This window comes from Marmota flaviventris, chromosome 12 (assembly GCF_047511675.1).
Source record: "Marmota flaviventris isolate mMarFla1 chromosome 12, mMarFla1.hap1, whole genome shotgun sequence".
Taxonomy (NCBI): Eukaryota; Metazoa; Chordata; class Mammalia; order Rodentia; family Sciuridae; genus Marmota; species Marmota flaviventris.
Genome location: NC_092509.1, coordinates 16,773,880 through 16,795,019, shown reverse-complemented (window position 1 = coordinate 16,795,019; position 21,140 = coordinate 16,773,880). Strand labels below are relative to the sequence as shown.

Below are 21,140 nucleotides of genomic sequence, written 5' to 3'. Positions count from 1 at the left end.
TCAAGAAATATGGACCTGCCCTGATTTTTGTCTCTCTGTACTCAGTCCCATCTTGTCAGAATGCTGTCTTGGTAATTCAGTCCTACTGCAGGCCATGTCTGGGCAGGGTGGGTTTAATTTTTTTGTTAGTTGAACAAGAAGAAACTTAGACTGTGATAAATACATTTAACTTCTAAAAAAAATTATTTTTGTTGTAACTGAACACAATACCTTTATTTTTATATGGTGCTGAAGATCAATCCCAGGGCCTAGCACATGCTAGGTGAGCACTCTACTGCTGAGCCCCAACCTTGATGTTTACTTTTGAGAGATTTTCACCTAACATGCAAATTAAAATTGGTTTTTCCTGTTTACCTAACTATAACTTTTATAAGAGAACTACTTGTAAGTTTTGTCATTGTTCCTGCAACGTGGGTTTCAAGTCCTTGTAATTGACTGGTGGTGACCAGACCTACGACATTTACGTATCACTTTAAATTTTTCAAATAGCTTTTTGCAGGCAGGTGGTTAGTCTCATAACAAGCCGGTGATGAAGCTACTGTTTCATGTGGCACAGGTGGACATTGCCACCGAGAACAGTGAAGTGACTCAGTCCACACAGTGGTTGGGTGGGTCCTGTGCGGCCCCAGAGTGGTGCTCAATGGAGGCTTATGAGGCCTCAGCGCTCTCTTCCTGGTTTGCTGGCTCTGGTTCCCACAGGAAGGGCAGAGGGGAAAAGCAGGCCTTTTGGAACCTGCAGGCAGCCCCTGTGCAAACAAGAAGAATGGGCGTTTGAAGCTGCAGGACGTGCTGCTCCCTGCCTTGCACTGTTCTTCCTGACCCCTCAGCAATTCTCGAGACTCTGAGGTCAGGGACGATGTGCGGGGCTGAGAATGAAGGGGGGATTTTATGCCAAAACTTCTTTTAGGGCTATTTTACTGCCCCATGTGTATTGACACTGAGATCTTACCATTTAGGTGTGTCAGGACCCACTCAAGTAATAGGGAGGAAGAGGCGGGCATGCATGTAAAGGGCTTCCGTGAACTACCCCGACTGCTCACCATGCTGGTGTTTTATCTGCATACACACAGACATGCATGTGGACAGGTGTCTAGAAACCACTCTTGCTTCATTTCATAGAGGAGAAACCCAAGTTCAGGGAGGCCACAATGATTGAGATGGAGACAGCTTGAGGAGCTGACTTCATCAGCTCAGGCTGTAGGCACAGCCCTTCAGAAAGGAAGCCACCCATCTGGTCCAGCCCCCTTGGTGCCCTATGATAAAATCACTGTTAATTTTTCATTAGTAGCATTGTGAGGTGGGCAAATAGCCTTGAACAAATGCTGCAATTAGTGTTAGTCTTTTCCAATTAGAAACACAGCCTGGGGCATGAGAGCTTCAAGCTTCTCCCCTTTTGAGGGGTGAGGCATCTAATGAGGTGGATGTCACTCCAGATGCCAGCTAACCCAGGATTCCAAACTTTGTCCCAACACTTTTATTCCTGTCTCTTGTCTCTGACTGGTCACTGAGATCAGCCCTGCACACTGGGTGGATTTGTTGGTCTTGAGTGCTCACCCTTACCCTCAGGTGCTGCTGTTGGCCCTCCTTTGGCTCCAGGACTAAGTTCAAAGATGAGCTTAGACCCCTCTAGTGGCCGGGACAGGTACCTGGAACTCCAAGGATTGGAACTCCAATTCCTGGTTGTCCCAGGAGAGACTTGAGGAGGCACTATTGGTACAGAGGTCTGCTCTGTGCCAGGTGTGGTGCTAGGAGATAAAGAGCTGCAGAGAAAACTAACACACAGTCCCCAAAGTGCACAGACCAAGGAGCCTAAGGATGACTAGTCGCAGGTGCAGTGGAACAAGTGTTACTAGTAGCATGATGGACAAGGCGAAGTGTCCAGCCTTTGCCCTTGCAGGTCTTCTCTCAAACCAGCAACAGCCTGGACTTTTAAAACGGTGATGTATCAAAAGGTGTTGATTGTGTGATCCAGCGGCTCCCATTTGGCTCAGTGGGAGCCGGAATCCACGTGAAGACCTGGTGGATGTGGCCTGGCATCGCTGTGCCCCCAGGAGACCATCTTCTATTCTGACTTGTTCTCTGCAGCCACACTGGTTTCCTAGTGGACCTCCAGGGAGCACCTAGCTGCCATAGGCCCTTTACACTGGCTGTTCCCCCTCCCTGGAAAGGTCTTCCCTCATAAGACAAGTTGGTGTGTCTTGGCCTTCATCAGGTCTTTTCTCAAATATTGTTATTTTTGATGAGGCATTCTTTATCCAACATTTATAAAACATGCCACCTCTTACACAGTCCCTATCCCTTCCCTGCCCTGATTGTCTCCATTGCAGTAATCTGTATGACATTCTATGTATCTATTAGATGGATGATTGACAAGTAGATGACTATTTATCTGTCTATATCATCTACCCACCTATAACCTATTGATCATCCTTCTCCTTATTTACTATCATTCATCCATCAACTGTCAGTCATCCATTTATCATCTAGTTCTCCAATAAGAATGTAAGATCTGCAAAGGCAGTGTTCTTTATTTTTTTAAATTCATATATACTAAGCACCTGTAACAGAGCCTGGCTTCTATTTTTGGAAGGAAGGTTAATGAGAAAACATAACTCATTTGGAAAGAGCAAGAAATTAGGAGGAGCGGATTACACAGTATTTTGTGTCCTATGCTTTGGGAATTTGGACTTGATACAGAAGATAATGGGATACCAGTTGGAGATTTGAGGTAAAGGTACAATGGGAGCAAATTTAGTTTGAAGATTAATCCATGCTCCACAATGTTATTGAAGTAGAGGCAGAAGAGACAGAAACACCCTGAATGCGTGGGCTTGATACAAGTTTAGGAGATAGGTCAGAACTAGTGAGATTTGAGGTATTTAGAAGAGGCAGGTTGAGTATCCCTAATCCAAAATTCTGAAACACTTATATCTGAAACTTCTTGGGTACCAACGTGATGCCGCAAATGGAAAAACTTCACACCTGACCTCATATGATGTTAATCAAAACATAAATACACTAAAAATATTACATAAAAATTACTTTCCAGCTATAAACATAAAGTACATAAGAAACAAATGATTTTATTTAGACTTTGGAGTCTGTCCTCAAGATATCTCATGTACGCACATACCCCAAGTCTAGAAAAATTTAAATTGGGAACACTTCTGGCTCAAGTATCTTGGGTAAGGGATAACCCAGGAGCAGTTGGACCTAAAAGCTGAGTTTTAACCTTTTGGAGAGTGAGGACGGCAATCAAGGATAACGTGTAGATGTCTCAAACGCCTGCCCAGATGTTGTCTGTTCAGAACCCATGTGTCTCTTTAGAAGTTAACTCCTATTGGTCATTGAAAGATGATGGACTTTGCCTTAGCTAGTCACTTACATCGAGGAGTCTGAAAAATCAGACATTCCTTGAAGTGTTCTAAGACAGTGGAAAATGCTTTATACCATATATTAATCCAGTTTTTAAGAATAATTCTCTTCACTTTTTGATAATGATAGACTTGCATGCGGAATGGCCGCATCTATGCAAGCTTTCCAGGGGCTTGTGACTCTTGGGGCTCTGATTTTCTTCCTCCTCCACCACCACCAAGTCTCTGCCCCTCTCATGGAATCTGCCCTAAATATAGTTGAGTTTTCTTCATTTACTGACATACCTTAATCTACTCTGATGAAGTATAGGCTCATAAGTAGATCTTAAAAATAAGTGTGATAGAGGAGTTTATTTTAGTCTATCGCCAGTGTACACATTTCACAAGTTTCTGGTTTATTTTTTTTTCAAGCCATCTTGGGATGTTTAAGTCATTCTCCAGGAAAAGGTTTGTGGTTCTTCAGGAGACTTAGCTTCTCTAGAAGGCTTTGGCCACTTACCTTGCAGTAGAGCTACTTCAGTTGCCTTGACCAAATTATGTTAGCCAAGGAGCAGTTCTGTTATCTATTAGATATCTGATTTAATTAGCAGTCACTATAGTCATCTATGTAGTCCTCAATTTAGTCTCTCCAGATGATCATTCCATTTCATTTCTAAACCATGACCTTGCATTGTCATGTATGAGTTCTTATAATAGATCCTCTCTCCTTTTTAAGTTAATTTTTTGAATAGAGCTTGAATATGATTTGGAAAGCTAATGAATCAATAGGCATTTACTGGGCATCTAGAAATATCACTTTATATTAGACACTAAATTACTTTTTACAAAGTCTAAAGCTTAATTGCTAGCAACATTTAATACATTACCCCTAGTAATCGCAAAACTTAAAGAAAAAGACTTTAGATACATTTGTGTCCATTGTAACCAAGACCAGCTGTGAACAGGAGGAATATTAAAACTAAAAGGCAGCATATATACTATTTCCTGATATGGCTAGAATCTTGTGTTTTGATTACTTCAGATTTTAAAATTTCTCGTTTCCTGCCCATACATGGACAGCAGCTGCCTCCGTAATGGTTAGGCACTGTGGTCTCCATGTCGCTCTCCTTGGCAGTGGCACATGAGGGACCCTCGAGTTCTTTGAGGTGGGGAGCCTTGAACAAAGTACAGAACCCCTGGGGCAAGGGTTCTTGAGGCCTTTCAGGGTGTCCGTAGGATCAAGTAGTTTTCATTCTCACTCTTTCATGAGTGTGTGGAGGACTTAAGCAGATGTTGCAGGACATGGTGCTGTTCCTGTTCTAACAGCCAAAGATTCTGCAGTGGTAGTTTTGTTTTAAAAAGCTACTTAGTTGTCTCTGCCCCCCACCCCCTGCCCCTGAAACACACATACTGGGTTTTTTTTTTTTTTTTTTTTAATATATTTTAGTTTTCGGTGGACACAACATCTTTATGTGGTACAGAGGATTGAACCCAGCACCCCACGCATGCCAGGCGAGCGTGCTACTGCTTGAGCCACATCCCCAGCTCCACACATATTGTTAATCACATTAGCAAAAGTTTTGAAGGTTTACCACAATGTTTAGAGGTTCAACATGTTCTTTGGGTCAAGGAGTTTAAGAATCATTGTCATGAGATTTTTTTTGTGTCTCTTTTTAAAGTTAAGAGAATATGAAGTATAAACTTATGCATCTTAACCCACCCATGCCTTAGGTTTTTGGGTTTTTTTTTTTTTTTTTAGGTGATAAGGTGCTTGTAATCATTCATTCAACAAATGTATTAATAATTTTAATACAGCCTAGCATTCTGTGCACTGTAGGTAAGACGCAAATTCAGAAGACCCTGTCCTTGCTGTCAAAGAGCTGTCAAAGAGCTATAGTATATCCAAAGGTTTAACTTTGTCATCAACTTGTATTTACTATGATGAGACTCCTGCTCTGAGGATGTTTTTATTTGTGATAGAAATCATTATTTACATTAAATACGATGGGCTGGAAGAGGAGAATTCACACAGTGAAGCTGAATTAGATATACAGTCAGCTTAATATCCCCAATGCTGGTGTGAGGCCCCACCAGTGGGACACTAGCTGTCCCCTCTTGTTGCTAGAACCCACGTGGGACCTGTTAAATCTAAATCAGTTAAAATGAAATCTGAAATTCTGTTCTGCTTTACTAGCCCCACGACAACAGTCCCTGATCCACCAAAGAATTAAGGCCATAGGGCAAATCATTGTCTCAAAATTGCAGATGGATAATGTAAGCAGAAGGAAACGCCGTGTCAGAACACATACCAGTGGACCCTCAGTAGACATGGTGTGGATAGGCTGGAAATGCAGTTTTGCGGAAGGAGCATTAGGGAAGGGTAAATGGGGAGGAAATCTCTGCTCATTATTATTCATAATTGACCTAATACTGTTTGGACTAGCAGTAAAAGCAATATATTGTGTGACTATAGCATGGTGGGGTAACAGAAGGCAGCCGTGTTACAAGGGACAGGATGAAGAATTGGGAGTGCCCTTGTCAAGTGCTCACGCCAGTCATGAGCTGGTATTGTATGATTTGGAAGTGGACTTGGATTAATACAAACACACATTGCCAATTTACAAGCCACCGCTAAATGTTTAAAGTGAATTATGTGGTAAGAGGAGAAAAATGGGATCATATAAAGTGCTCAATTAAAACTAAAAAGAGACGGAGGGGAAGGCAAAAAAAAATCTATGGCAAAAATGATAAACAGTAACAGTTATAAAAACATTGGTTCAAAGGCCAATCGGCTTAAAATTCAATGGTCTAAACACTTAAGATTTTCAGTGGATTAAAAAGACTGAATTAAAACTGAACTATGTTGCCTAAAGAAATCTCTTAGTATTTAGTCATAGATGGAAGCACAGTGATAAAGTTATCATGGTAACACTGATCAAAGTAGCTAACTGACTTCAGAACAAGGAAAAGTTCTCAGATAAAGAGCAGCAAATCATAATAAAGGGGTCATTTTTCTAAGAAAAATATGTGTGTGTGTACCCACCAACAAAGTACATAAGGCAACCTATAAAACATAAGACAGGCTTGTTAGCACGGGCGATTTCCACATCCCTGTATCAGAAATTGTCAAATCCAGCAGGAGAAATCGGGACATAGATGGCTGGAACAGCAGCACCATCAATCAACTAGCTGTAATTGGCATACAGAGTCCTTCATCAACAGCAGAATATGCATTCTTAAGCTCTCATAGAACGTTCATGAAGATAAGATTCTGTCATAAAAACATCACACAGTATATTCTCAGACCACCAGGGAATTAATCTTGAAATTAGTAGTAGAAACACAGATGGAAAGCCGCAACAGTCAGATCCAACAATACACTTTGAAGTAATACAGAGATCAAAGAAGTACTTTTAAAAGTTGAAAAGCATTTTGAACTAAAAGTGAAAATGCAAATGGTCAAAAATTGTGGAATGGAGCAAAAACAGTCTTAGGAGTGTGTAGCATTGAATACTGTCATTAGAAAAGAAAAGCCCAAATTGATGATGATCTAACCTTTGGCCTGAGGGAACTAGAAAGAGCGAATCATATCTAAAGTATCCAGAAAGAAAGACATAATTCAAATTACAGCAACAGTTAGATCAAAAATAACGAAATCTTGGCTTCTTTTTAAGTTTTCATTTTGAAAGCTCAATAGTATTGATAAGCTTCTAGTTAACTCAGGGGGGGGAAAGATACAAATTAACTAATCCCATCAGTGAAATATTGGACACTGCTCTTGATTCCATATACCCTAAAAACACAATAAACGGTACAACTCTGCCCACAAGTATGACAAGCCTAGGTGAAAAGGAGCGGTTCTTTGAAAGACACAATGTGCCAAAGCTCATAACGGGGAAAACTAGATTGTATGAAAGGACTTCATTAAACTGAGTAAACAGCCTTCCCAGATGGAAAGCCCAGACTCGGATGGGCTTGAGGCAGGCTTTTGCCACTGTTCTATGATCCCCTTAAGAAGACAGAAGAAAAGGAATAGCTTCTAGTTAATTCTGCAAGTCGACTATTGCCCTAACGTCAAAACTGGACAGAAAACAGACCAACGCTTCTCATAATGTCAGAAACCCTCCACGTATTGGAAGAATGAATAAAACAGTGTATAGAAATATCTACACACCACTAAGTGGGATTTATTTCACAAATGCAAGACTGGTTTAGTATTTGTAAATCAATGGAATTCATATCAACAGACCAGAAAAATTACATGATCATGTTGATAGATTTTGTTAAATCCTTTCTCTACAGCTAAGACCCATTTCTAGGAACACCCTCAGCAAACTAGGAGTAGAAGTGAACTTCCTCAATTTGAGCATCTACAAAAATCCCACAGCTAGCACCGTAGTGTTGAGAAGCTACATGGTTTCCCTCTAAGATCAGGAGCAAGGAAAGGTGGTTACCGCTCATCACTCTCGTCCATTCTTTAGGATGTCCTAGCTAATACAGTAAGAACAAAAAGATAAATTCAGTTCACAGATGACAGGATTGTCTATGTAGAAAAGAATCAAGAAAAGACAGGATAAAAAAATTCTGCATTTATTAGAAGAAACAAATTTTTGCTTTTGTATGTGTTAGCAAGGAACTAATGTAAATGGTATTGGGTTTTCAATTCCAAATTCCTTTAGTACCAAACACCAAAACAAAAGAATCAGAAATCAAAAAGTGGATAAAAGTTGTGAGCAGATTCTTTCCTACAGAAGTAGAGATGGTAAGTAAACACAGGAAAAGATGCTCTTTGTCTCCTCAGGGAAATGCAGATTAATATTACAAGATGCCATTAACATGACAGAAGCTGACACAAATGCTGGGGACCCTCAGTTTTCTGGTAGGAGTGCAGAATGGAGTGGGTGCTTAGGGGAGGACAGGTGGTCAGTTTCTTATAAAACCAAACCCTTTTACCACATCCAGTAATCATGCTCCTGGCCACTCAAAGGAATTGAAAACATGGGCACATTAATTTTTCTGAAATTGGTGGCAACCAAGATGTCATTTAATAGGTAAATGGATAAAGTGGTTTATTCCAACAGTTGAACAATAGTGGTAACAGGAACTGAGCTGTTACCCGGTAAGAGGGTCCGGAGGAGACCCAAGTTCATATTAGTGACAGAAGGAAGCCGACCTGAGAAGGTCCAGACAGCGAAAAGATCAGTGAACGACTGGCCTCAGGGGAGGGGAGGCGTCTATTTTTTTTTTTTTTTTCTAAACATTCTCTTGGACTTGAGTTACATTAATTAGTACATTCAGGTCTAACAAGTGCAGTGTTTAAATTACCACCTGCCAGGATCTTCCTTTAAACTCTTCAGTGCATTAACTCATTTAATCCTCATAGCTTCCCCTAGGTAAAGTACTTTTATTTCCTAATTTACACCTAAGAGAACTGAGGCTCAGAGAGATTAAGTAACTTGCCCAAGGTCACATAGAGGATCTGGAATTTGAACCCATGTGCTCTGGCTCTATAACTTGCTGGCTTAAATGCTTTACTATAAGGAAACTAAGTTCCTTCATTGGAGAAACCATCTCTTCTTTAATTAACTGTGAAATTTGCCACCTGTTTTGTCTAGATATGTGTTCTAATACTTATTACCTATATAGAGTCGTGAACTCAACAGCTTCTGGAAACGGATAGTGACTATAACTTATGGAGAGAGGTATCAACTTTTGACTCGAGTATATGTCATATTCTGGACTATTTATAATAGCAATAGTGGCAGCCAGTATAAGGGGCAGTGGTTTAGACCACACCTTTTTCTCCAAGGTCAAAGGTCTTCTAAATTGTTTTTGTCTCAAATACTCCAGTACTCATATTTTGGAATACTAGTTTCTTGCAGAGTGAAACAAGCTGCATCCTGTTTTAAAAGTAGAAGTGCAAAAGGAAAGGTGGGGTTTCTAACAACTTGTATTTGTTCATTGACCTCATTTAGATTTCTGAGTTAAAACCTGAAGAGGGAGGAACACCAGGTGGGTGGGTGGTTGCTTGCCTTCAGGGCACTACAGCAGAGGCTGCCATGATCGGGTCTTATTGACTGGCTCCTATGTGGCATGTGCTGAGGGTCCCGGTCATTGCCCGCCCTCTTCCTAGTTCTTCTCATGGCCTATTGTCTGTGGCTCTTCAGGAACACCTGTGTCAGGTTACCTGAGTGACCGCAGGTTGTATTGTTCCAGGATAGTACCGTTCTAAGAATTCACAGCGAGTGTGTGAAGAAAACATGGAATCAGTCAACAGTCTAACCCCTTTGGGATTCTTCAGTTTTGCATACTCATTAAAAGCCATTGCCTCAAAATATTAATGAGGGCAACTACCAGTACTGAGTGCCTGCTGTGTGACAGGTACCCAGCAGGTTGCCTGTGCCCTTTATCTCATGTAATTATTGCACCAACTCTAAATGCTCCTGTTTTACAAACTAGGAAAGTGTGGCTTAGAAGAACTAAAACCTTAGTGTTGATGTGGGTTGGCAGAGCCAGGATTCTGCTTCCACAGCGAGACAGTCCAGTAGCCCGTTGCTTCCTAGAAAGATGGACACACCAATGCCAAATCTTAGTTTCCTATCAGTAATGCAGAATCTCAGATCTTGGAAATAAAGGGAGAGAAAAAACTTCAAATATGTCTTCGAGGGGCAGTAGGTGGTAAAATTTTCAAAGTCAAAGAATGGGGTAAGATTCCTCTTTGAACCTAGTTGGCAGAGGGAAGACTGAATTTCTAAACTAGATGCCTGCAGTGATTATTTTAGGAACAGGTGTTTGCAGAAAATGGAGACATTCAAGGAGTGGCTGCTTAATGCTTGGGCTGTGGTATTAAGCTTTTATATTCTCCTGGAAAAAAAAAAAAGTCATTTTTTTTTGTATGACATACTAAGTGGTTTATTGCCATTTTTCAGGATTTTTTTAAAATTCTGCTTAGAAAATACCTATTAGCACAATTTGTCTAATGCTATAAACATTAGTTCTCAACAAATTATTTAAAGATGATAGTGATCTGCTTATTTAGTGCTGCATGAAGCTCATCTTAAATCATTTCTCTTCATAGAATAATGCTTTTGGTTTACTAGAATTAAAGGCCCAACCTGAGTAAACCATAAACTGGTAGAGCAAAGATGGACAGACAAGGAGGATTCACTTCTTATCACCAAGTGAGCTACCTCAAATCGATTGCCTCTCAGCTCCAGGTTCATCCTTCACTGCCTTCTCTGGAAACTGTGGATCTGAGCCCTTTACATGTTGTTTTCAGCTATTGATGGAGGTTTTCAGGAACTGCAGCTTCACTTGGGCCTGCTGTGTGCCCAGCCAGTCTAGGCCCTATACCATATGGCAGCCAGCAGGTACCCGCACAGCTTTGCAGGATGCTCCCCAGAGACGACTCCTTGCCCCCGGAGGGCAGCACATCATCCCAGAGCACTATAGCACCACATTGCCAAAGGCTTCATCTCCAGGCCCTTGGGCCCTCACCCTTGCTAAGGTCTCCTGACAGTCCTTGGTCCAGCCGTTCTGCCCACTTCCCTTATTCCTGTCCTGTTTCCTGGGGTGCATGTTTGCTGCTTTTCTCTGCTTTGGTAATATATTAACGCCACCCTGGGATCCTGAATGAAAATCATTTCCCATTTCCATGGGAGTGTAAGCTCCTCATCCTAGCCTATTCACAGGCTGAAACATCTTCATCCACTGTTATTCGCCTGCGTTGATGCTTAGAAATACTAGAAAATAAGTCTGTTTAGGAGACTAAATGTACAGCTCTGGAGCCAGATTATTTCCTTGAGGCAAGTTCTTTTTAGGTTTGTGTTTCAGACAGGCACAGGGGTACACGACACTGCACGTCTAGTGTGCCCACAAATCTTGCAAACGTCTCATGGACACGGTGGACCCTGCAATCGGCCCCCATTATGTGGCTAGGCTGCTGCTCGCAAGTGAATTCTGTTCCTCCCTTCTCCTTTCTCGGCCTCTCATCTGGTTGGTAATTGATTTGGATGGGAAAAACCTGTACAGAACATTTATAATTAAGATTATGTGGGACACTAATTAAGTCCTTTAATGGGTTTCTGATGCATCACAGCTGCTGAATTTCATTCATAGACTCATTTTATGAAAACAAAGGGAAGATTTATAGCAACCTATTTATCCATTTTGCTGTGCTTTCTGGAGAGTTCTTGATCTTAGGAGCTCTTTTAGGATTCATCTGGTTTTGGAACAACAAACCGTAAACTTTTTCTTTAATACCCAACCTCATTTGTTGCTTGTCCCATACTACTCCTTCCCTGCGTCCTGGGCACTCCAACTGGCTGGGGCCTTCCCGTCATCCACTCGTGTTAGCGCCTGCAGGAAAGAGACCTCAGGTGTCCCTTTGCACTGTGGCATGTCTTCCTCTGCCCTGGACTCCTCCTTAGGATCAGCTCTCTGGCTGTTAGACCTGCATCTTATAAGCTGGACTTTGTTGAAGCTTCACTAGTAACAATTCTGTTTTCTTGCAAGTTGGGACTGGATTTAAGGAGAGCGAAAGGAGGAAGAAGCAAAGCTTGGAAGGATCAGAAGTGTCACCAGATGCCGGGGTTGGGCTCCTTCCCCCGCCAGTGATCATGTTTCAAAACATCTTTCACAGAGATTATTCTGTCATCTAATCACGTTTAAAGCGTTAGTAGGCTAACGTTCTTATTTGGCATGGATATTTTGGGTTGAACTGGGATTGTTAAGCCCTACATCAGCTTAGCACATGGAGGTAAATGCTGAATTAGACATTCAGCTCTGCCAATGAAGGTTGGAGCCATAATTATACTGCACACTCAAGAGGCTGATCTTCAGCTCTGGGGCAGTGACCCACATCTTCGCCTCGTCTTAATTGGCTATTTTGCTGCCTGTGGGTCTGCGGGGATCAGACCCTAGAATGCCGTTTGTGGATGGGTTATTCTGTCATTTTCCTTAACGTTATTATTCAATATAGAGTCTGATAGAATCTTTAGGGTGCTATTTATAGATTATTTCAATGTTTATTGTGGTACTGTTTATGGTAAAAATAAGAGTATACACTTGTCTGTTTTAAAAGAATTTGCCTAGTTACTGCATTAGTTTATGCATTGCTCAGCTTTCACCTCTCATGGATCTTGAAAGATTTGGAGTAGAAAAGTATCATAGTTTGGTAATAGCATTATTTATGATATATAAGTGCATACCAAGCCTTTTGAGGAAGCCCTGAAAGTAGGAGTGCCTAAAGACAAATTTGTGCAGCAAGAAGCATGTAAACATTTCTTCAAGTTGCGGTCAGTTTTGTTTTGCTTAAGTATCCTCTTGCCTTTATCCAGGGAGGTAGAGAAGTTAAACCAAAGATTATTTAAAAATTTCATGGTGTCCAAGTATCTCCTCCCAAATTACTTCTTAATTGCAGTGGAAAAGTAGCATCTGTACCCTGGAAGAACTTGATAGTCACCACCTTTACCAGTAATCAAAGTTTGTCGCCTGTAGAGGACAGTTGTCTGCCATGTCCCTGATGAGATGCATCATCCAAATCTGATTACAAGGACATTGGAAAGAAGATAAACCAAGTACCATATTGAAGGATGGGCCACAAAACAACTGACCTGTACTATTCAAAATTTCTAATTTCTAGAAAATTTGAGAAACTTAGATTGAGGAGGGATAATGTGACAAATGCAGTCCATCTCATCCTGGGTTAGATCATAAACTGGGAAGATCAAGTAACCATCAATTACTGGGGTAATTGACACTAACTGAATGTGGGCTTTGGATTAGATGATAGAAGTAGATTGTTAAATTTCGAGATTTTGAGGAAAGTTTTTGTAACATAAGGGGATTTCTTTGTTTTTAGGAACTGCATGGCTTAGTAGCAGTGGTTCAGAGAACAATGCCTGGAGAGGGTGGAGGGGGCAGGAGAAAGCAGTGGGGTGACATGCGGAAACCAGGTGAAGCTGGGTGAAAGCTTAAAAGGGAATTCTTTATTCTTGAAGATTTTCTCTAAGTTTGAAATTATTAGTTTAAAAAGGAGAACATGTAAAATTTACAGTGTTTGATTCGTGAAAAACTAATATTTTCTCACATTGGATCAGCTTTCAGTTTTGAGCCCACAGGTCCATGTCATTCAGTTACTAGTCTTTGATCAGAAACTTAGGAAAGCAGTGATCAAAAAAACTAGGTTTCTGTCTTAAAGGACTATGAGTCTCCTTGAGGTGAAAAGACTAGTGCACACACAAGCTAAACGGGATAAGACAACATGATGGTTTAGTTGTGTAGGGCATGCAGAGTGCTTTCAAACCCGGGGAGCCATGGGTTTCTTGTGAGGGGCCAGATAGCAAATGCTTTCAGCCCTGGGCGTAATGTGGTCTCTGCTTCTACGGTGTGAAAGCACCTGTGGACTGTACGGGGACAAGCAGTGTGGCTGTGCCCCCAGAGCCACTCTTTACAGAAAGAGCTGGAGGCTGAACCTGACTCTTAGACTTTCCTGGCCCAGCCACACCAAAATGGAAACCAGTCCTCTGGCAGAGAACTGGGTTGACTGAGGTTGGGCTTGGGGAAGATGTCTGGAAGGAGCTGTGTTGTCTGTAGGTCCCTGAGATGTCACTGGAAGGGTTAGAGCATAATGGTGTTGGAGGCCCTAGAGGTATTCACACCTGGAGTGGATTCCTAGCCCTGCCACTCACCTGTTTCATAACTGGGAGATTTCTGACTCATAGAGCACCTCTGATTGCTTGTTTATGAAATGAGAATAATCAGGGTACCACCTACTCAGAACTGCTTAGAATACCCTGAGGGTTGTCTTCATTATGTGGACAGTGACTTCCAACTGGTCTCAGAGCATCCCCTTCAGTCTTCTCCACAGCCACAGGAATGGTTCCACCAAAATGGAAGTAGGTTCATGCCTGCCTCCCATGCTTTCCCTACTTTACTTGAATAGCCTCAGATTTTGGCCGTGGCCATGGGCCATAATGCCTGCATCCTCCTTCCCTCAACCCCAGCCAGGACCACACTCATGCTCAGTTTAAACATCATTATGCTCCAACCTTTCCAGTGACATCTCAGGGACCTACACTCAACACAGCTGGTTCCAGACATCTTCCCCAAGCCTGACCTCAATCAACTCCACTTTGGTAGTTTTCTCCTGTGCCTTGGGAAAGACGCTCATGTTGACAGCTAAGGGCTATTCATTTTCAGTCCAATTTCATTTAAAAAGGGGGGGGGGTTTCTTCAGGTGGGAGCTCTCCTCTGTCCCCACTCTTCAGAGTAAAAGTAGCCACTTGGCATATTTGTTACATATATTAATTCTCCACCCTGATTGTTATCTTTGTCACGGTGCTGCATGAGACATATTGCCTACATCTGTCACATCACCATTGGATTTTCAACCCTTTGGGACTCTACCTCAGAATAGTCATTCAATAAATACATGGCGAATTGAGAAAATGGGTTAATATCCATGAAATGTCTAATACAGTGCCTGGCCCATCACTGAGGGCGTGCTCAGTAAGTGTAGGCTCTATTACTAACAAGCTGCAACCTGTATGTACGTCCCTCAACAATACATTGGTATGAATTATAAGGCTCCAACACATGACCTAGAGAAATATCCAAAGAAATTTGAATATCCAAAGAAATATCATTAAGAAAAATCATAGAACATTTTATAGCCAATATTTAATCATTTATGCCAATTCTATGATAATAAAATGTACAATTAAAGTCTGAATTTTAAAAACTTTCTATTGAGGCTTTCAGGCTGGTAGGTCTAACTGCTTTCCTTCCCTTCCTATGGGTGAACCTCAGTAAGATGAGACTATGCCTTGGAAAGGAGGAAGGCACTGGCCTTCAGGATCCTGGGCTAACAGTGCAGTGATTGACTTTATCTTGGTTTCAGACGTTCACACAGAAGCTGTTCAGGCAGCTCTTGCGAAACACAAAGAAAGGAAGATGGCGGTGCCTATGCCTTCCAAACGCAGGTCCCTGGTTGTACAGACCTCGATGGATGCCTACACTCCTCCAGGTGAGTAACGAGTTTCTCCCTGCTGCTTAAAAGTATTGAGAGTATCTAAGAACTGACTGTTTTTCCTTCACCCTGTCTTTTTGGCTTCCAATAAATGGTGCTATAATTCAGGAGTTTATGAAACAGAAGTCCAAAAGCAGTTTGAGTTACTTTAGAAAGGTCTTCTGGACTTTTCATGGACTCCTTAATATGTACTTTAAAGTCTTATAAATTGTATCCATTTGATTCTTCATATGGAAAAGAATTGGTACCTGTAGAGTTCTAATAGAATTCATATTTTTCTTCAGCTTAGATTGGTACATACATATTCTCAAAGTGTCCTAAATATGCTCTGTTGTATTATTGAAGAAATGAAGAACATTGGACAATTATAGGTAGTTACCTGAATTGAGTGTCATCAAACTTTGTGAAGTGCCACATAGTATCTTAGCTTCTGTAGGCCAAAAGGTTTCTGTGATAGGTGCCACAGTAGTGTGAAAGCATCCATTAACAGAATGTCAGTTGATGGGTGTAGTGTATCAATAAAACTTTATTTACAAAGGCACTGGGCCAGATCCAGTCCACAAGCCTGATAACCCCTAATTGAAATGGCTGTAGGTAATAACCTGTTTCTGCTATTCCATTAATTTGGTTTCTGTTGCTGTAAAATACCCAAGGCTGGGTACTTTAGCTCACAGTTCTGGAAGTTCAAGAGCATGGCCCCTTCACGTGCTTGGCTCTAGTTTGAGCCTTTGGCTTTGTTGCAGTATAGCAGATGGCATATGGCAGGTTCAAGAGGGAGAGAGCACATAGAGAGATGGGAAGCCAGAGGGAGTCAGGGCCAGCCTTGCTCTCTTTATAACTACTTAATGTCTCAGGAACTAAGGATCCTCTGAGCTCTGTTGGTTCCTCTGGGGGATATAACACAACCTAATGAACCTTGCACTAGGACCAACTTCAAGGTTCCACCACCTCCTGACAAACTGAGTGCTATCTTCCAACACTTTAACCTTTGGAGGACAAACTTGAACCATATGCAAACTATTGTGGTTATGTAATACTGCTTTTATTTTATCCCAAATTCTATGTAACTACCCAAGTTCTCTGTTTTATTCTACCCCAAATAATTAGAAACTTTATCTTACGATCTTCAAAAACCAAAATGAAACAAATTATTCTGGTGTCTGTGAGAAAAATAAAGGATTGAACCTACTTTCTGATCTGTTTTTGTGATTTTGGTCCCAATGCTTTTCATGTCTGTGTTCGTCTGCTTTGTGTTAACGATACAGTGTTATGGACTACACAGTTTACATACATTTTATGTATTTTGAGTGTATTCCTGGAGTGGAATTATTGTTTCATTAAATGTTTTTTGTTTAGGTTTGACAGATCTGCCCCATTGATTCCAAAGTGGCTGCACCATTTTGCATTCCCACCAGCACATGAGCATTCCAGGTGCTCCATCACCAGTGGTTGACATTGTCTCTATTTTTACAATAGCCATTCTAGAGCATGTAGTGGAAAGAGTATGTCTTTGGTTTTAATTTTCATTTCATTGACAACTAAGGATAATAAGACTCTTCTAATGTGCTTAGTAATTATTTGAAAACATTCATTGAAATATCTGTTCAGATTTTTGCCTGTTAAAATTAAATATGATGGGATTATCAGCTTGCTAGGTTTTTAGTTCTTCATATAAACAATATAATTCGTTTTTACATGTGTACAATTTGCAAACTGTGGTTTCTCTTCATTTCTTAATGGTGTCTGGTAGTAGACGGCATAGTGTGCCTTCTCCACCAAAGACTTTTTATCCTAGTCCCTGGGTATGTTACCTGACACCACAAAAGGGACTCTCTAGATGTTGAATTTAAACATGTTGAGATGGAATGCTTAGATTTCCCCCTGAAGCCTCTAGAAGGAACACACTTCTGTCAAAACCTTGATTTTAGGCTTTGACTTGCCGAACTGTAATATAATAAATGTGTTTTATAAGCTAGTGTGTGTTAGTGGCGACTTGTTGTGTTAGCCACGGAAAAGGAAAGTATTTTGAAAAACGAGAGTTTATTTTTATGAAGTCCAATTCATCAATTTGTATTTCGTGGATTGTATTTTTGGAAACTCTCGAAGTTTTATAGTTTCAGGCCTTTCATATAGGTCTGTGATTCGTTTTGAGTTAATTTTTGTGTACTATGATGTAAGGATCTGCATTTCTTTTTTGGTTGTTGATGTTGTCTTTTAGGAGGACATTTTGGTCTTAGTGAATTGAACAGCTGACCCTGCAGCATTTGAAGAGACTATTTCTTGTTGTTTCTGAACCTTTATCAAAAATTGGCCATAAACGTGAGACTTTATTTCTGAATTCAGTTTTGTTCCCCTGATAATAGACATATGCCTATCCTTCAGCAATGAATATCACTGTCTTACTTAATGCAACTTTTTAAAAGTTTTAAAATCAGGTAGTGAAGTCCGTCATTTTACTTTTCCTTTTTCAAAATTATGTTAGCTATTTTAGGTCTTCATGTTTTTAAATAAACTTTAGAATAAGCACTCAGTTTCTATCAAACAAAACAAACAAAAAACCAAAAAGCCTTCTGGGATTTTATTAAGGATTGCCTTGAACTTGTGGATCTATTGGAGAATTGCTTCCTGGACATGATTGAGTTTTCCAATCCATGACATGAGTATCTGCATATTAAATTTCCATTTATTTTATTAATTTTTGTGTGGTGCTAAGGATTGAACCCAGTGCCTCACATGAGCTAGGCAAGCACTCTGCCACTGAGCTACAATCCCAGCCCTAAATTTCCATTTATTTGGGTCTTATTTCTCTTGGTGATGTTTCATAGTTTCTGGTGCATAATAAGTCTTATACATTTTTGTTAGATGTTTGCTCAGTATTTGTTTTCTAATGTTGTTGCAAATGAAATTTTACAATTGTTCAGTTAGTATTTGTGTATTTTGTCTCTTATATCCTATGATCCTGATAAACTCGCTTTAAAAAAAATTTTTTTTAGTTGTAGGTGGACACAATACCTTTATTTTTATGTGGTGCTGAGGATCCAACCCACTGCCTCACACTTGCTAGACAAGCTCTCGTCCACTGAGCCACAACCCCAGCCCTGATACTCATTTTCTGTTTGGGAAAATTTTGCTGGATTTCTTGCCATTTTCTACATACAGGGATCAGGTCATCTGTGAAAAAGATAGTTCTTCCTTCCTAGTTTGGATGTCTTGATTATTTATTTCATTAGCTAGAATCTTCCAGATAATGTTAAACAGAAGTGATAAGAGGGCCGTCCTTGGCTTGTTCTTGGTCTCCAGGAAAGTGCATTTCATCTTCTACCTTTAAATACAATGTTAGCTGTGGGTTCTTCATAAATGTCATGTGATGCATTGAGGAAATTTCCTTGTATTCTTAGTTGGTTGAGAAACTTGATCTTCAGTTGGTGATAGATTTTATCAGACACCTTTTCTGTCTTCAGATATGGCTTTTCTGTTTTTATGTGCTGTGTAACATTCACTTTTCAATGTTAAGCCCACCTTAATTCCTGTTGGTAATGTTCAGTTCTAGTCACCACTTAGTCGTGTTTTTTCTGTTTTATGTGTTGCTTTTTTCATTTGCTAATACTTTGTGGAGAATTTTTGTGTACGTAGCATGGAAAACGTTATTCCACAGTTTCTTAGTGAAAAGGTTGGGAATATTGAGGAGTGAAAGATTGGCTGGAAAGGGGCCTGAAAGGCTTCCTGGGGAAATGGCCATTTTCAGTATGGGGATAAGGATACATTGCTTTTTCTTTTCTTTTTTCTTTCTTTTTTTTTTTTTTAACATTTTTTAGTTGTCAGTGGACCTTTATTTATGAGATGCTGAGAATCGAATCCAGTGCCTCACACATGCTAAGCAAGCACTCTACCACTGAGCCACAACCCCAATATGTGCATTTCTTAAAAGCTGAATATGAAAATGTAGAATATATGAATTTTATATAGATTGTATTTTTATATAAACTAAGTAATATGTGAATAGGAGGAGAGAGTTTTCTTATTGTCACTTTTCTAACAAATTTCCAACAATTTTTTTAAAATTTCTAGGTAGCATAGGTCATGTGACTCATGAGTCATGTGTGAAGAATCGTGTGTTTAAACACCATGTTGTGGCATTAGTTGTCATTGCTATCATTCCTGCTGAATGTTGTGGAGATGTTCACATGGCTTCTTGCTTCTTGTCATCTTAGTCACCAGTGCGTAGGAAGGATCCTGAGTGTGAATCCTATAGTGAAGCTTAAGTAACACACATTGCAATGATTCATTCTTGCTTGTGCAAGAACAGCTAAATAGGAAGCTATTAAATGGAAATTTTGCCATTAATTTCAATGAAAAACATGGATGTGTTTGATCTCAACCTGTGTTTCCCAGTTTTCACACAATAAATAAGCAATTAATGAGATTTCATGAGAAATGAATACTGTAAAAGTAAATAGATTTAGTTTGTGTATAAAATTGTAAGGTGATGAAAGTTTATGGCATGCACCAGAGGAAGGGGCAGAAACCTCAGGAGCATGCAGGTTGGTGAAGGTGAGGTGGGTTCATTTTTGTAAGGGGCATTCTTCTTTCAACACCATTTCTTCAATAGTTCCCCAATCTTGGAGGAGGCACATGAGTGTCTTATATTCATAGTGAGCCTAAAACAAGTAGCTTAGAGCATTTCAGGACTACCAAGGGCTAAAACCATCACACTCTGAAACACGTGAAAGTAGCACAGGCACCGGAAGTTCTTAAGGAAGTGTGACTCCATCTTTGGCACTTGACGGATGCATGCAAAGAAACTGATTTCTTTCCAAAGGGTTGTGTAGGGAAAATTGGTGAGTATCTTTCATCTAATACTATAACATCAAAATAAATGTTTATAACAAACTCAACTTATTTGGAATGAAAAACTCTTACTAAGGGGGGAAAAAAGATATTATCTGTAAGGTGGAATCACTTCTTCAGGGTGTTTAAAGCAAATTGTTGTTGAACAGTTGTGTGAGGTGAGGTGGACCTGGCAGTGTTGGGAGGGGGGTTGAGAGTGTGAGGGGCTTCTGTGCTGCCACAAATAGCAACCACATCTCCTGTTCCACGTAGATACCTCTTCTGGCTCGGAAGACGAAGGCTCGGTGCAGGGTGATTCCCAGGGGACCCCCACCTCCAGCCAGGGCAGCATCAACATGGAGCACTGGATCAGCCAAGCCATCCATGGCTCCACCACGTCCACCACCTCTTCCTCCTCCACACAGAGCGGGGGCAGTGGGGCCGCCCACAGGCTGGCGGACGTCATGGCACAGACGCACATAGGTGAGTGCCCTGCTGGCTGGCTCGTCGCCTTTCCTGGTACTGGTTTGCTCTGTTACCCGAGTAAGCACTAGGTAGCAGAGTCCCTTGTTTACTTGTTCTCTTTTGTATGTATCCTGGGTGCAGAATCCATTTGGTGGAAATAGCATGGAGCCCCTCTGACGCTTGGGGTGCTTTGGTTTGTACTGTTGTCTGGAACTTCACCACATTAGTCTCTCCCACAGCTGGAATTTCAAGATCCATCTATAAAGAAATGCCTTCTTGGTCATGAGGGAAATTTGCAGCCTTCTCTGCTTACGTGTTTTCATCTCAGTTATGCTAAAATATGCTAAATGATGTTATTCTAAATGACGTTTCCATAGTGCTGATAAACAAGATGGAATTTTGAAGTAGAGTTGCATTACTTTGGGAGCCACTTGAAGAAGTCAGGCGGCCTTAATCACCACTGT

At 40.7% G+C, this 21,140-nt stretch overlaps 1 protein-coding gene across 4 annotated transcripts in view; it reads left to right on the top strand.

Annotated features, from left to right (window-relative positions):
- The window catches only part of Dip2c (disco interacting protein 2 homolog C), a 367,804-nt gene that overhangs the window by 207,817 nt on the left and 138,847 nt on the right, over positions 1–21,140 (top strand). For all 4 annotated transcript variants that reach the window (XM_071619869.1, XM_071619867.1, XM_071619868.1 and 1 more), the window contains 2 exons: positions 15,256–15,381; positions 20,485–20,694. In XM_071619869.1, coding sequence (XP_071475970.1) covers positions 15,256–15,381; positions 20,485–20,694 — 336 coding nt within the window. The remainder of the gene's footprint in view (positions 1–15,255; positions 15,382–20,484; positions 20,695–21,140) is intronic.